Consider the following 14914-nt stretch of genomic DNA (forward strand, 5'->3'; position numbering starts at 1 on the left):
TCTCTCGTTAACTAGCAGCTGGTTCATTTGTGCTGCTAGACGCTCGTGGAGTGCAGTCAGCTTCTTCAGCCAGTAGGCGTGAACCATGTCGGGCCCTGGTGCTGTCCAACTCTTCATACTGGAGACCCTTTCTTGGATGGATATATATATATATATATATATATATATATATATATATATGTATACACATACACCCAGCACGCCCCTGCGAGCGGTTTATCCTTCAAGCTTGGGTCCTCCACCAGAGGCCTGGGAGCTTGAGGGTCCTGTGCAGTATCTTAGCTGTTCCCAGGACTGCGCTCTTCTGGACAGAGATCTCTGATGTTGTTCCCGGGATCTGCTGGAGCCACTCGCCTAGCTTGGGTGTCACCGCACCTAGTGCTCCGATTACCACGGGGACCACTGTTACCTTCATATATATATATATATATATATATATATATATATATATATATATATATACATATATATATATTTATATGTATGTATTGCTGTAGTGAGAAAGACTGCCCTTTGATACCAAAGTTGTAGCTAGTTTTTATATTTGTGGATATTTCAAGAAAAGACTGACTATCTTACCTTTTTTTCTGTAGGTACTCTTTCAAATGTTCACTTGTCTAAATGCATCAAAGGTCCAACAACTTGCCACGGCCCCTTCAGCTATGAAAGGAACAGTTAATATATGCATGGTTTTACCTGCACTTACTCTTGTATAGACTGTATAAATGCACTTGAATACTGATTCACTCACCTACATACATACTTCAGTGAATTTGAATGGTGGTGTATCTCCTTAGCGTAGGATAAAAGCTACGACTGATTAATGCGCACGAACAGTAACACTGCAAGCAGGAAGAACCACATCTCACTGATACAGTTATCCAATGATTTGCAGATCCTTTCATGTGGAAACAAATATATAATACAAACATGTTCCACTGAGTAACTGATGTTGACATAGCATTTTGACAGCTTTACTCTGTATGCACCTTCTGCCTGAGGGACCTGGGTCTTGAGCAATGAATGCAGTCAATTAAACCTCATAGCAACATGTGTTAATAGATATATCAGTGAGAGAAGAAGGTGAAGGAAATAAAGAGTTCCTGCAGGCTGTAAGACTGAAGCATGAGATAGAGAAACAGCATAAGAAGGGAAGACCCGCAAAATGTGTTTTTTTTTCTTTTAGTGATATTTCAGTGGTACTTGACCCTCTTGTATGTGTATGTATATTGCATGTGAATTTACAAGAAGTGGTTTTTATGTGAATAGCTGGATTAATGTTTAACTATACATGGAAATAGCTACAATTATTTGTCCTGCAAACCGAACAGGCCTTTCAAAACTTTGACCAGATGTGTCTATGCCATTATTCAGCCAGCTATGTAATCAAAGGTGCACCGTCGTTTTTTGACAGGTGTGTGTAATAAATGCAGCCGAAGTAAAGCCAACAAACTCTCCTCAGCTGTGCAGTGAGGACCTCGTGGTGGATAAATGGGTCAAAAAACACAGGGGGGATGGCGTAACGGCCTGTTACCATACTCATTGAAGTCATCTATTTTTTCCTCAAGCTAAATCCCCCAAAATTGTTTTTGTGCATTTACATAAGTAAAAAGTACTGCACAAATTTTATGAGCAATCCCTCATTTCTTTTCATTTTGCTTCCGAGGACCAAGATCTTTTCTTATGGTATTGTTGCTTTTTCACTCATTTTCAGTAGAGTGCTTGTATACAACCATTTGCAGGGGAATATGTTAAGCCATTTAACAATGACCTAAGGCTTATTCAAACATATTAAAGTCACCTAAATCTACCTGTAACAGACAACTTAGAAAACATTTACATTTTGCATTTCTTTAGATATCACAGTTTGATAATCATAATGTCGTATTTTTGCAGCAATAAGGTGATTGGCATAGAGCTATTAACTGAAAAAAGTGGCCTATCTTGGCAAAATGTAACTGGACAAGAGGAAATAAAAGAAGTTGCAGTCATAAAACTGTCCACAGCAAATAAGAAGTATCTGGAAGTCAGGTCCATAAGAAATAGAAATACAAGACCTGACAGGACCTGACAGATGCATCTAGCCATTCAGCTGATCGATCTATTGTTTGCCAAACCCTCATCAGAAAGTCTCAGCTGAAAGGTGGCTATCAAGAAGCCATTCTTATGAAAGAGGGAGAAAAGGTATGCCAAATTGAATCCATCTATCCATCCATCCATTCGCTTCCACTTATTATTTTCAGGGTCGAGGGGGGCGCTGGAGCCTATCCCAGCTGTCTTAGGGTGAGAGGCGGGGTACACCTTGGACAGGTTGCCAGTCTGTCGCAGGGCCAAATTGAGTCCAATGAATCCATAGATCAAAATTTGAAATCTTTGGATCAAATTGTTGTCGATGTGTGCTAAGGAGAGAGGTGTTAAAGTGTCAAAGCCAAATGTAAAACAGTAAATATGGTGGAGGAATTGTCCTAATTTTGTTTTGAAGCACACACCGAAATATGGTTCTGAGAAGAACTATATTAAAACATACATCATGTTCGTGAGCAGAGAAATAGAGACATGTGATATTGTTACTTTTTCATGATCCTTAGCAATGAAGGAGGAAAGTTAGAATCAAACATTTGCTATGCAAGTCACTCTCTTTGGGGAAAAAACCATCATTTGTACAGTCACAGTGATGCAAGCAGCTACTGCCATTGCTTAAGAACACATGACTTAAATCTCTGCTGGTCCTGCATACTCAATTTCAATAACCACAGCAGCAATTTTGTCCAATAAGAATGAGTAAATAAGGTAACAGATTATATTATTGAAAAAGACAGTTTAGTCGTGTAGGAAATTCAGCTGCAAAATGTAAGATTTGTTATTGGAATGAATAATTAATTATTTATTTTATGAACTGAATGAGTTTATCATTTTATCATCTCAATTGCTATAAAGTATCTTCAACACAGCATGATGTTTATTTTGTAAATGATGTTGCTACTTAGAGCATAAAAGATAAAGCAGGGTATTAAAGTGACGAAGAAAATGTATTATTATCCTACGATTGACAAGTCGCTTAGGAATAGTGTTGTTATCTTTAGTCACTTTAGTGTCTCTCAATCAGTTCCACATATTGCTTATTCACAGATGCTTGCAATAAAAGACTATTCATAGAGCCATATTTACGCACTTGAGCATATTTTGCACCAGGTAAAATATTTCAGTTAATGTCAGTGTGAATGGCTGATTAATTTGATCATCTCCCACTCTTACTTACAGTGTTACTTCAGTTCATTGAAATTTGCAGGCATACCTTTATGCACAGCTATCTTAAAGTCCCAGCACAGCATCTTAATCCAACTGAGGTCTTGAATGTGACTGGGTCATTGTTGCACCTCAGTTCTTTTCTTCTTCGGCCATTCTGTTGTAGATTTGCTGTTTTACTTGGAATATTTGTCCCACTGGAAAACTCAGTCTGGACCAAGCTTTAGCTGTTGGACAGATGGCCTCATATTTGAATCTAGAATACAGAAGAGCTCACGGTCAGCTTAATGGCTGCAGGGTGCCCAGATCCTGTGGCTTCATCACTTCTTCATGTCAGTGTTTGATATTTGACATGAGGTGTTTCTGTTAATATGCTGTGCCAAACGGGCAATCATCTCTATCTGAAGGACATTGTCCCAGAATGGCCTGGCCCTAAGGGTGTAATTAAATGGAATTTAACTGTATTTTAGCTGAAATTCTCTCTCACATTGTACGTATGCTGTACTTTTTGGGGCGTGGGCTGTATTATGGAGTGGCTCCATCTTGTCTAATTTCCAGCTATACTTTAAGTATACTGTAAAAGCCTGAAAAGCCCCTGTATCTAAGATGGGGAAATATTGTCTGTTTTTCTGCTAAATTACCAGGACATTATGCAGTAGGTTACTTTAAAATTAATTACGCACTACTTAAATTTACTTACATTTAGGGATGTCAAAGAAAACCGATACTCAGATATTGTTTGACACTAAAGTTATTTTCGAATTTGATATTAATTTGCAAGAATATCAATATAAACAGTGTCCTTGTCACCTCCTCCACCTGGCACAGTACTTCAGAGTGCACCATTGCATACAAACAGGCACACAGCTCTTCTCCCCGCTAACACTTGAAGAAATTAACATTCATAACACTGAAGAAAACTTTAAAATAATTTTAAAGAGGTCACCACGGCTCTCATTTCAATGACACTGAAGTATTAGACAGTCATTATAAATGTCACCTTGAAGTCGCACACGTTAACGTTAGGCGTTCAACTGTTAGCAGCTACCCGATAGCCACATTAACCACCTGTTATCATTAACTTAGCGGCTAGCAGACTGCAAATCAAGGATAGAATATTGAGTCATTCCTTCTGTTGTTGCAGGATGAGGTCAAAATCGTCCCAATGGTATCAAAAATGTTATTGGGTATGGAGTATTTTCCTGGGTTCTTTTTGTAGTAGTTTGAAATTCTAGTATCATTATAACCTTACTTACAGTTGTAACTATAATTACATTGTAATTTCAAATAAAATACACTGATATTCAATTTAATTACAGCTGTATTATCGAGTGTTACTTTCTTGTGATTTTTTTCAGATGCACCTTTGCAAACCTAAGCCATGTTGCTATGTTCTTTTAGAGAGAAAAGGCTTTTTCCTGGCAACCCAGGCATACTTTTTCAGTCTTTTACTAATACCTCCTGTCTTTTTGTACTGTCATGAACTTTAACATTTAACCCGCTAATGGAGGGCTGCAGAGTCGAAGATGTAGCACTTTGTTATCAGTTTCTCTAACCACTATATGGTCTGACCTTGGGGTAAATTTGGTGGGATGTCCACTCTTGTTAACACACACTTTGATGTTCCAGACCTGCATACTGAAAACTTCAGCTTTTATTGAAGTGGCCACACTTGTTGATGATCAAATATTAAGTGCATTTCCTTGGAAGTACCTGTTACTGTACCACTGCTGTTACTAACATCAAGGCTTCAGAATATTAGCCATACAAACACAACAATGGTTGTAATGTTGTGATTACACGTGTTTTATGGAGGTTGTAAGCAAGGAAGCAAGGAAGAGAAACAAGCAGAGCTGAATGAGACAGAGGGAAGAGAATCTTAATTACGGCCATAATCTTCACCGATTTCGCGCTCATTTCATTTTATGTGGCAAAGTTGTCGGCTTACATGCGGTGATGAATGGATGGTATGCTCTGTCAGGGAGCTGTAAGGCTTTCAATGCACTTCCTCTATTTCTCCCTCTACATGGGGTGTCTTCTGCTTAATGACTGACTCCAAACAAACACTGGCAGTTGGAGGAGGAGAGGAGGAAGAGTAAAGGAAAAGGTGCAGAAAAATAGAGAGGACAAAGTATGGACATAGATTAAATGAGAATAAATGAGAATGAGGAAGGAAGGGAAATAAGATTGTGATGTTGAACAGGAACAGGAAAAAAGATGATAAAGGGATGCAAATGAAGAGGTCATGGGAAGACAATACAACAAGGAAGTATGTAAAATGTAAGGGGACAAAAAGCAGAGAATAGGATGATAAAAGCAAGGTGGAAGGATGAGTAAGAAGAAAGCAGAAAGGAAAGAAGAAGAGCTGTAGGAACTTTTTTTAAAAAGATTAGAAAATGACGAGGTTAAAAGGAATCAGGGGTGGAAGTAGGTCGGGAGGAAGAGGTCAATGAAAAGACAGTGAGTCAGGAAAAGAGAACTGTAAATACACAAAGGAGTTGGAAACAGTGGAAGAGGAAAAAATGATAGAAGGAGAGAAGATGCTTACAGAAATGAGGCAAAAGCAGAACGAAACTCAGTGCAAGAAAGGACATAAAAGTTAAAGAAGAAAAAGACAACAAGAGAAGTGAGGGAAGAAACGAAAGAGGAATTATTAACTTCAGCCAACTGGGAAACAAAGCTGAATAGGTCTGCTTCAGTTGTTATTACCCTTTAATTTAGACTTCTAAAAAAAGGAAAAAACACTTACAAAAAAATCTGTTTCAATCTTCATCTTGCATTTAAACTGATATGTTTTACAACTGAACGGTTTATAGAGGTTATAGCTGGGAGGGAGTCCTACAGGTTATTTTTTTCAAGCCAGCAGATGTCACTCTAGAGCGACAGGCGATCCTTTTTACTACAGAAGAGGAAAAAAAAGGACATAAAAAAATCAAATATTAAATGTTCAGGTGTATTTTACAGAACATATTCAAATAAATATTAAAACATTATTTTGTTATTATTTTCTTCATCTGCAAAATTAAAATAAAGTAAAATAAATAAATTGAACCGCATTTCCCACAATGCACTGCAAGGTTGGAGGTTATCTGGACATGTGTAGATACCCACAACTGCCGCCTCTTTTTAGTGATAAATTAGAACTTTGCTCTGTTTATTGTGCAACACTTATCTTCCGCGCCGGTGTGTGAGTGCTGCGTGTCCGTTAGCGTCCACTCTGCGTGTATATGAGTGACAGCAACGCAGACGCTGAGCGGAACGACAGTCCTGCTACAGACAACCACCCCGCGCTGCTCGACTGCTGCGGAGGGCTCAACAACGTCGATTATTCCAAGGTAAAAGTGAAGCCGTGTCACAGGAAGTTGTTCCGCGTAACGTAGCTCCGCTTCCCTGAGAAGCTACATTTGTCTCTTGACAGACCGACTGAACTATTGAGCGCTGACCGCCGGAAAACACAGTCGGTACAGTTGGTAATTTCAAAATAAATGCACGACTTTCTTCATTCGGAGAACACGTGTTTACTATGACCAGTACAATGCAGTTTCAGCATAAAACACAGACGTAACAATTCTTGTCTGTTTAATTGAGCCATAACATGTATATTTTGTGACATGCAGGGTATTGTTATGCTCTTATTTTGATTAAAACAGAAGAGGTTATGTAACCGGCGCAGGTTGAAAAATGGAGCAGGGAAAGTGCCATGTTTGCTAGCTATTAAATTTTGCATTTCAAAGATAAGTTCATTATTATTGAAGTAATAATACAAATACCAAGCAGAACATTTTAACATTACATTTTCCATATCCATAAACGAAATATGTCTTAGTAAATTAAAAAAATGATTAAAGGTTAGGTGTTATTTATTTATATATTATATTTATCTAACTCAGCCCATCATATTTTTATTTACATTTTTAAATGTAATTTTTTTTAAAATTTATTTTCATATTTTAATTTGTGTATGTATCTGTTGATGGCTGGCAACTTTGTGCAGACGTTTAGCTTCATTTCCACACATGACAAATATAAATATATGTAAAGACGAAAAATGCAAAAATGTAATTGTGTAAGCTGTTAGCCTACGGAATCTTGTGAGCATGTAATATCTTATCTGCTGCATATATCTCAACAAAGTAATGCTAACCTGTTCAATTTCCCTTTTCACTTTTCTTATCCTTCCAGATAAAAGATTAGCTGTGATTAGCCTTTTTAATTAAAACACACGGTAGTGTGAAGTGTTTTTGCCACCCTTTTGTCCTGCTCCATTAAATCTTGGCAGATATATACTTACCATTTGCCAGTTTTATTCAGTTTTACCCCTGTAATGTAAGAACCCCTCTTCAAGAGAGGGGTTTGCAAACCCCTCCAAGCTCTTGTAATCCAGACCATTCCTTTAGCAAAGCCTTCAGGCTGAAAAGAAGTAAATTTTATGTAGTCACGATGCTGTCATGAAGTCTGCAGATCTTTCCTGTTGACTAACTGCAAAATGGCTCACAGTACTTTTGGCTATAATTCCCTTTTGGTGCTGACACTGTGAAGAACACAGAAGACACCCAAAGTAAACAGAGGGCATTAGCCTAAGGACGGATTTTATTGCTTTCCATCACTGGCGCCAATGGATATAAAGTGGAAAACCACACAGAGGAGCCTACTGTTTTTGAAAGAAATCTTATCGCTGTTGCTGCACTTCATAAAAATTAATTAATTAAGTAATCTTTACACCCTTCAGCGTGTTTCACTGTGTGATCTGTGATTATTTTGCTCCTGCTTATTCAATATCAAAGCGCTGTACGAAAGCTTTTGATATAGCATGACTACGCGGTAACTGGCCAGTTCAAACCATAAGTCAAGGACACTTTGGTCAGATTAGGGAAGATGGTTGTATAATGTGTAATAGACTGTATATGAAAGATGAGCTGAAAATTGTTTTGTAGACTTTGCTTGGAATTGGCCGGTAGAGCCAGGGCCTTGTCATCTAATGCTAGTTCTGGCTAGTTAGCTTGGTTAACAAGGTGCATCTGCTATTTATTGTCATGTTATATGGAATGGATGTGACCTTAATTGACAAGTCAATTTTTTGTTTCTCTTATTTTCCCGTGGTTATTTCTTTCAGATGGACTTGACGCTGTTGGAAGCCTTCCTAAAACACATTCATGTTTACGACTCCCGCTTGTGTATTGCTGTGATTGCCATCCTTTTTAACCCTTTATTTTGGAATGTGGTAAGTGCTGCTCTAGATTGTATTAGAGCTTTTTTTTTTAGCTACTAAAAAAGAGTGTATATTAGTTTTAATGTGTGTACTTCTCATCCTGTGCAATCAAAACCTTATTCTTCCATTGCCAAAAAGAGCAATTGTTTTCCAATAAATTTTTGTTAGACTTTTCGATTTGAAACCTGTGACGGTTACCTTCAAACAGCAAAAGTCAATACTTAAAAAAAATAAAATAAAAATCGAACCAAACAGTTGGATTGGAGGCCTGTTATTGCAAATAGGATTTGTAGCTTCCAAGATGGCTTCAGTGTTAATTCTGTGTTTTTTAGCATAACAAATGTAGGTCATCAGCATACGAGTTATCAGGTTGAGATCTGAACTTTAACAGGGTCATTAACACTGCCTCAAACCATGACACAGCCTCCATTGTTTTACAGATGCCTTTAGACACTCACTGTTGTCTCTCTTTTTTGTCTTCTTCCAAGTCAAAAGAAGCCACAGATTTTGTTTTGTAATTTGGCGTACTTCAGCCTTTTCTCCATGTTTCCCTTTCTTAAAAATGGTTCCTTAACAGCCACTCTGATGACCATTTCTGATGAGCCTTTAGTGAACAGGAGGTGGAGGGGCAGATGCAGCCCTCAGGTCTTGTGTCATATCTTTGCTGTTTATTTTCCTATTTGTTAATGATAGGACTTTTATGTATTATTAATCTGCTGTAAATGGTTTTCTTTTGCCCTCCCTGTTCTTCCTTTGCCCTCCACATGTCCACTTTCTTCACGTTTTTAAGGACTAACTGCACAGCATGCTGAGATATGTCATGTTTTTGGCTAATAGCAGTATGGGAGTCAACGTGTTGGAGATTAGTAACTAAGGAAGAGTCTGCATTCATATTTTTAGTCCTTTACATCATCAGAGGGTAAAGACTCATTACATAAACTTTTACGTGACGCTCCACAGATGCTCCAGTTATCAAGTGCAGGCATAAGTGCGCACGTCTTTCCCACTGATGGTAGTTATTGAGACAATTAAGTCAACACTGTGGTCTAATTATATCTGCAAGTCTACATAATACTGTAAATACAACATTATGTTACATAAAGCCAACTCAACATATTAATATCTAAAGTACGTAAGCATTAGTTAGATTAAAAAACATGCATATATATCTATACATCTTTAATTAAAACTTCACAAGAGGTCAAACAGATATATTGCATTTTCATATGTCTCATTGGCTCCAGCAGCCTTCATTTACTCTATGATGCTGCTGCTTAACTTTCATAATAACAATAATAATAATAAATTACTCTGCAGTGGAATTATTCTCTGAAATTGGCCTAATTTAACTAGAGTTTCACTGCTCCAACTGGTTCATGTGTCGGGTTTCGAAATTCATTTAATTAACCTTTTAATGATGACTCACTTGGCCATTTAATCTATCCACCATAACACCTGCACAGCCCAGCAAGAAGCCCCAGCATGTTTGTCTTATGGAAGGAGAAGCCAATTATCTGCATTTAAGTAAATGTCACTGAGGTACTCATTTCAAATCATCCTGTTTCAGCGTTATGATGCAATAGAAGCTTTAAGTGGCTATAATGTGAGACAAACAGCGTTAGGATTTGCTCATATAGAAAGGTTATCAAACTTTTCACTTTTTTATTATCTCCTCTGTTTGAGCTACAGCGCGGTAATTGTCAAAGTTGTGACTACTCTGGATGGAGGTTTAATTAGATTTTATTGGAATATTATCTTGTTAAAGAGTGACTCAACACATTTGGGATGGATGGTGTTATTCTCTACCCCAACATCAGGCTAAAGGAACTGCCAGTGGGATTTTAAGAAGAAATGACAATCCCTTTGTTGTCACCTAAAGAATAAGGAAGATGATTGTACAGACTGATTTGATAGAAGGTAGTGGAAAAGTAAATGTTACACTCCCAGTTCACTTTTTCTTTTTGTGAATTAATATAATAGATGAGTTATGGAGGTATTTTGCAGCTAATAATGCTAGAGGATGTTTGGATTAGATAAGTTTCCTCTTGCTAACTGATCCAATAGATGCATTTCCAAGAAATATTTGACTGTTAAATTGATTGACAATTTTACAGGTTTTTTTTCTTGTTTTGTTTTTGTTACCAACTAGCTGCTAACTTTGAATTTAATTTAGCTGTTAGGAAAAAGTGTGCTACAATGAGAACAGCATGAATAATAATTAAAGAGGTGAAATGTGATGTAACACCAGTTTGAGAATTTCTACTTTGAAGGTAGTTTATTGTATTTTATCCATTATTATCTATGTGCCAGAAGTGGCCATTTCTAGATGGGATGTTTCTGCTTTGGGTTAGCCGTCTTATGAATGTATAAAGACACAAATATGTATAATGATACAGTGAAGTAATATTATACATATAAACATGCCAGAATTTATTTTTTGTGTTGTTTTGGTAGCTGCCATTTTTTTTTTAAGTGTATTTGCATCTACACGTTTAATTCAGTTTCTGACAAGTTTTATTAAAGCAGGCTACCTGATGAAAGCGTCAAAAAGTCAAAAACTGCAGTTCCACTAGTGGCAACCTAAGGCTGGTTAACAAAGGCACCAGTGCATCAGCATTGCACCCTAACCCTTGATAAGGAGCGTGGCCACTTTGACTGACATAGCCTAGACAGCATCTATTACTTCAAATTATCAAGCTAGACCTCAATGGTTAGTTTTTGTGCCGTTGGTGCCTTTGGGGGCATTTTAAATAGATTCTCTGACAACATAATGGCCTTCTGTGTTGTAAACACCAGCACTACATACAGTCCAATAACTTTAACCAACCTTTAAAGTTGCAATCTGGCACGTGTGATATTATTTATATGCTATTAGCATATAATATTTTTAGACTACTTAATTTATTTTAACACAGTCAAAGTAAAAATGTACCCTAGAGATGTTGTAGCCTGAATTATCTCTAAGAAGGATGAGCATTTAATTGGAAAGCTTCCAACACTCTCATACTTCAAAGTTGCCAGTCTACTTTATTATTAGTGAGCAAGGACATGAAGCTACTTTTGCTTTAACACCTGCAGTGTGAGGTACACGGTGCCCTGTTAGTTGTTTAACACAACAGGAGATGGTTGAATTGACAGGAGAGTCTGTAAAAGCAAAAGCGTCTGAGCTGAAGATGTTTTGCAGTTTGGAACGACCCAGTAATTATCCTGTGGTCTGTCTACTGTCTGCAGATTTTTTTAGGTGACAGAATTTACAGTAGGTCACAGTCACACTGCATTGTGACAAAAGAAATACTTATAAGAACGCAAATTGTTTCCTGCTGCACATTCAGAGGGAGCCTAAATGTCCGGGTAAGACTAAAGGCAACTGAAGAACAGTTTGGAAGACATTCCCAGCCCTCTTTTGGCTTTGGGACCAAATTCTTTAGATGTGATCTCCTAAGAAGACATTTCTATTCTGTTTGAGTATGTCAGGAAAATAAGGACAGTCCTTCTTTCTGCACACTTACATTTTATTACCAAACTGACTGACAAAAATCCTGATGGTTATTTAAAATTTCATTTTTTTATGTGTAGGTTTTTTTAATAAGTCTAGTTTGGACCAGACATTTCAAAATACTTCAGAAATCACTGTCTGTGAACACAGTTCATGCAGATAACATGATCTAGAAACCTGCCATCTTCTCTGGGCTGAAGCTCATTTAAGACGGACTGAGGCAAAGTGGAAAACTGTTCTTTGGTCAGATTAATTGAAATTGTCTTTTGGGAAACATGAAAGAGGGGAGCGGCTAGTCCGCTTGTTATCAGCAATTTGTTTACAGACTACATCTCTGATGGTGCATAAATGCTTATAGAATAACCAGATTGCTCATCTAGAAAGGAATCATCAATGCTTAAAGGTATGAAAACCTTTTAGGTGAACCCCAACTATTTACCTGTTTTTCATATTCAAGTGTGAAAATTGTGTAAAGTATTTCCTCCCATTATCTGGTTTTATTTTCACTTCTGAAAAGCACCAAATGCACAAATATCATTCATATCAACCACTTAATTTCACAGGAAAAATTTGCACGGCTAATTTTATTCTTTTTTCTTCACATGTAAATTAACAGATCACTGTGTCTGACAGCAAGTGCTCAAAGTGTGCACCAGTACAGGAAATACAATAGTAGCATTTTACCTCAGACACACAATTAAACGCTGGTCCAACAATGTGGGTGTCCTTCTTTTTCAGCATGTGAAGATATAAACTAATCTGAACTAAGTTATAAATAACTTTATTTAAAAAGTACTGCCATATTTTTAGATTTGTCTTAGGGAAAGGTATCATAAATAGTTAAATGAACTGGGAGAAAATCACCTTTCTATATATAAAGCAACATGTAACTGAAATGTTCTATCAGGAGGTGAGAGACATTCTGTAGAAGTTGTTATAGAGTGCTAAAAAAATCTGTATTTCCTGGTCACACAGCTTTTTATTAGAAAACTCCAGGTACCTATTAAAAGTCTCAGCATAGAGGTATAAGTCTGCAGTGAGGTACTACTGAATACGTGCACCCACACATGGTTCGACCTGTAAAAAAGCAATCGCAGCTTGGCAGGTACCAGTCAGGAAGCTTTATCCCATTTGCACTCAAACTTTACACAAATAAAGAAAAGCTGTTTTTTATCACCATATGAGGCCACGCTATGCTAGTGTTTCCAAATCGTGTTTCTTATGCAACAAAATATCCCTGAACTGTTCCAACGTTTATACTGAATCGGATGATGTAACTAAAATGAGATGAAGCACAGAGCAGCTGCCCTGTTACAACGTGAAGTCGAGGCGCGCTTCAGTTAATCTTCAAATTAAACATCGTAATGGTGTTTAAAATGCAAGGTTGGTTAACTGCTCTACATCAGGAGGAAAAACACAAACATATCAGGATGTCCAACCTTCTACCTTTGGTCAAACACAAATCGGAGGCTGTTGCTAACACATGCTCAACAAACATGATAAAAACAGACTTGATTTTTGCAGAAACCAGCAAATAATACTAGAGTTGCCATCTTCTAATGGCTACTATTGATAAAACTTCATATTGGAATGTAGAAGTTGTCCCACGCATGTCAGAGAGAAACCCCCCTACCGTATGTCAAACCAGTGATTTATAACCATGATAAATATCATAAAACTATGATATTTTACAACTCTGTAACAATCAATAATCATATGATCAAAAAAAATGATCATCAATCTAAACCAAACCGTGAAGATAGCTGTAGAAACTGACTGTTATAACTCTCAACATTTGAACCAAAAATGTCACATTTGTATTCATCAGTCTATTAGACCCGTTGCCACTGATTGGGTGTAATTTGACATACTTCAGCCTTTTCTCCCAAGTACCTTTGCTGTAACAACCTTTCCCCTGAACCGTCTCTGCTGATGCTTCAGCGAACAGTAGATGGATTTTTTTCTTTCTCATTTCCTAAGACATGACTTTCAGATACTGTTCACCTGATACTTTTTCTTTTTATGCCTCCACTTGTCCAGTTTTCTCACATTTTTAAAATCACACTGCATACCATGCTGACATACGCCAAGTTTTTGGCTAATTGCTCTATAGCATTAACCTTACTAGCTAAAAAAAAAAATAACAACACTATTTTAGGCTTGTTGAATTGTTATCTCATTATCTTTGGCATTTTTCATAGATTCAGATAGTGTTTTTGTGATAGGCTGTTACTAACAAAGTACCCAAAGATACAATCTAAAATGGGTTGTCAGTTAGGTGCAGGTTTATAACCTTGAATGATTAACCCTTTAGAGCCGGTCGGAGCGGGCACGCTCTGTTTTGCGTAACTATTTTTAAATCCCGGTAGCTCTGCAACCACGTAAGCTAGCGCAATAATTTTTTTTTGCATATGAAACCGGAGGAGTTGTACTTACATCTTATGCCATCAGCTTGTCCTAGGTCACAGTTTCCTTCCACATATAGCTTTGCAAAAACTGCATAAAAAGCACTTTCAGCAACAAAAACACAATATTCCAGAAACACGCTTCGCCGATCCGATCAGCTGTTCATAACACTTCCTACGTCCATCAGCGTGAACTGTCGCATGTCCACCATGAGCTGCCCGAAACCGGAAGTGACGTCATTTTGCGGAAATGTAGTTTTTTACGATCGGGGCCTTATGAGCCCATACTTGTGTTTTTAAAAGTTATGTTTGAGTTTATGACTTTCTGTGTCGTTTCTGGGATGCTTAGGACTCATATTGCACTGCTGGAAATAGTTTATTTTGATGCATATGCTGTTATTTTGCAAATTTGCATTATAATATTTATTTTTGTTTTTCCTGCAGTATATGAAAATTGGTGTATTTCAAAAATAAAACTATGAAGACACTCAAAATAAATTTCCTGTGGTGGGAAACTAGTTTGTGCAACTTTTTTGTATTTACAGTTTTGAGGGATAA

At 37.2% G+C, this 14914-nt stretch overlaps 1 protein-coding gene across 1 annotated transcript in view; it reads left to right on the forward strand.

Moving 5' to 3' along the window:
- Positions 1-6317: 6317 nt before the first annotated feature.
- pemt (phosphatidylethanolamine N-methyltransferase) overlaps positions 6318-14914 on the forward strand; it is an 83566-nt gene continuing 74969 nt past the window's right edge. The window contains exons 1-2 of the mRNA XM_086302827.1: positions 6318-6581; positions 8360-8467. Coding sequence (XP_086158953.1) covers positions 6474-6581; positions 8360-8467 — 216 coding nt within the window. The 5' untranslated portion in view covers positions 6318-6473. The remainder of the gene's footprint in view (positions 6582-8359; positions 8468-14914) is intronic.

The sequence above is a fragment of the Aulonocara sp. 'chitande type north' Nkhata Bay genome, linkage group LG8 (assembly GCF_057382095.1).
Source record: "Aulonocara sp. 'chitande type north' Nkhata Bay isolate Kocher_YH1m ecotype deep benthic linkage group LG8, A_spYH_male_GT1.1, whole genome shotgun sequence".
Lineage (NCBI taxonomy): Eukaryota > Metazoa > Chordata > Actinopteri > Cichliformes > Cichlidae > Aulonocara > Aulonocara sp. 'chitande type north' Nkhata Bay.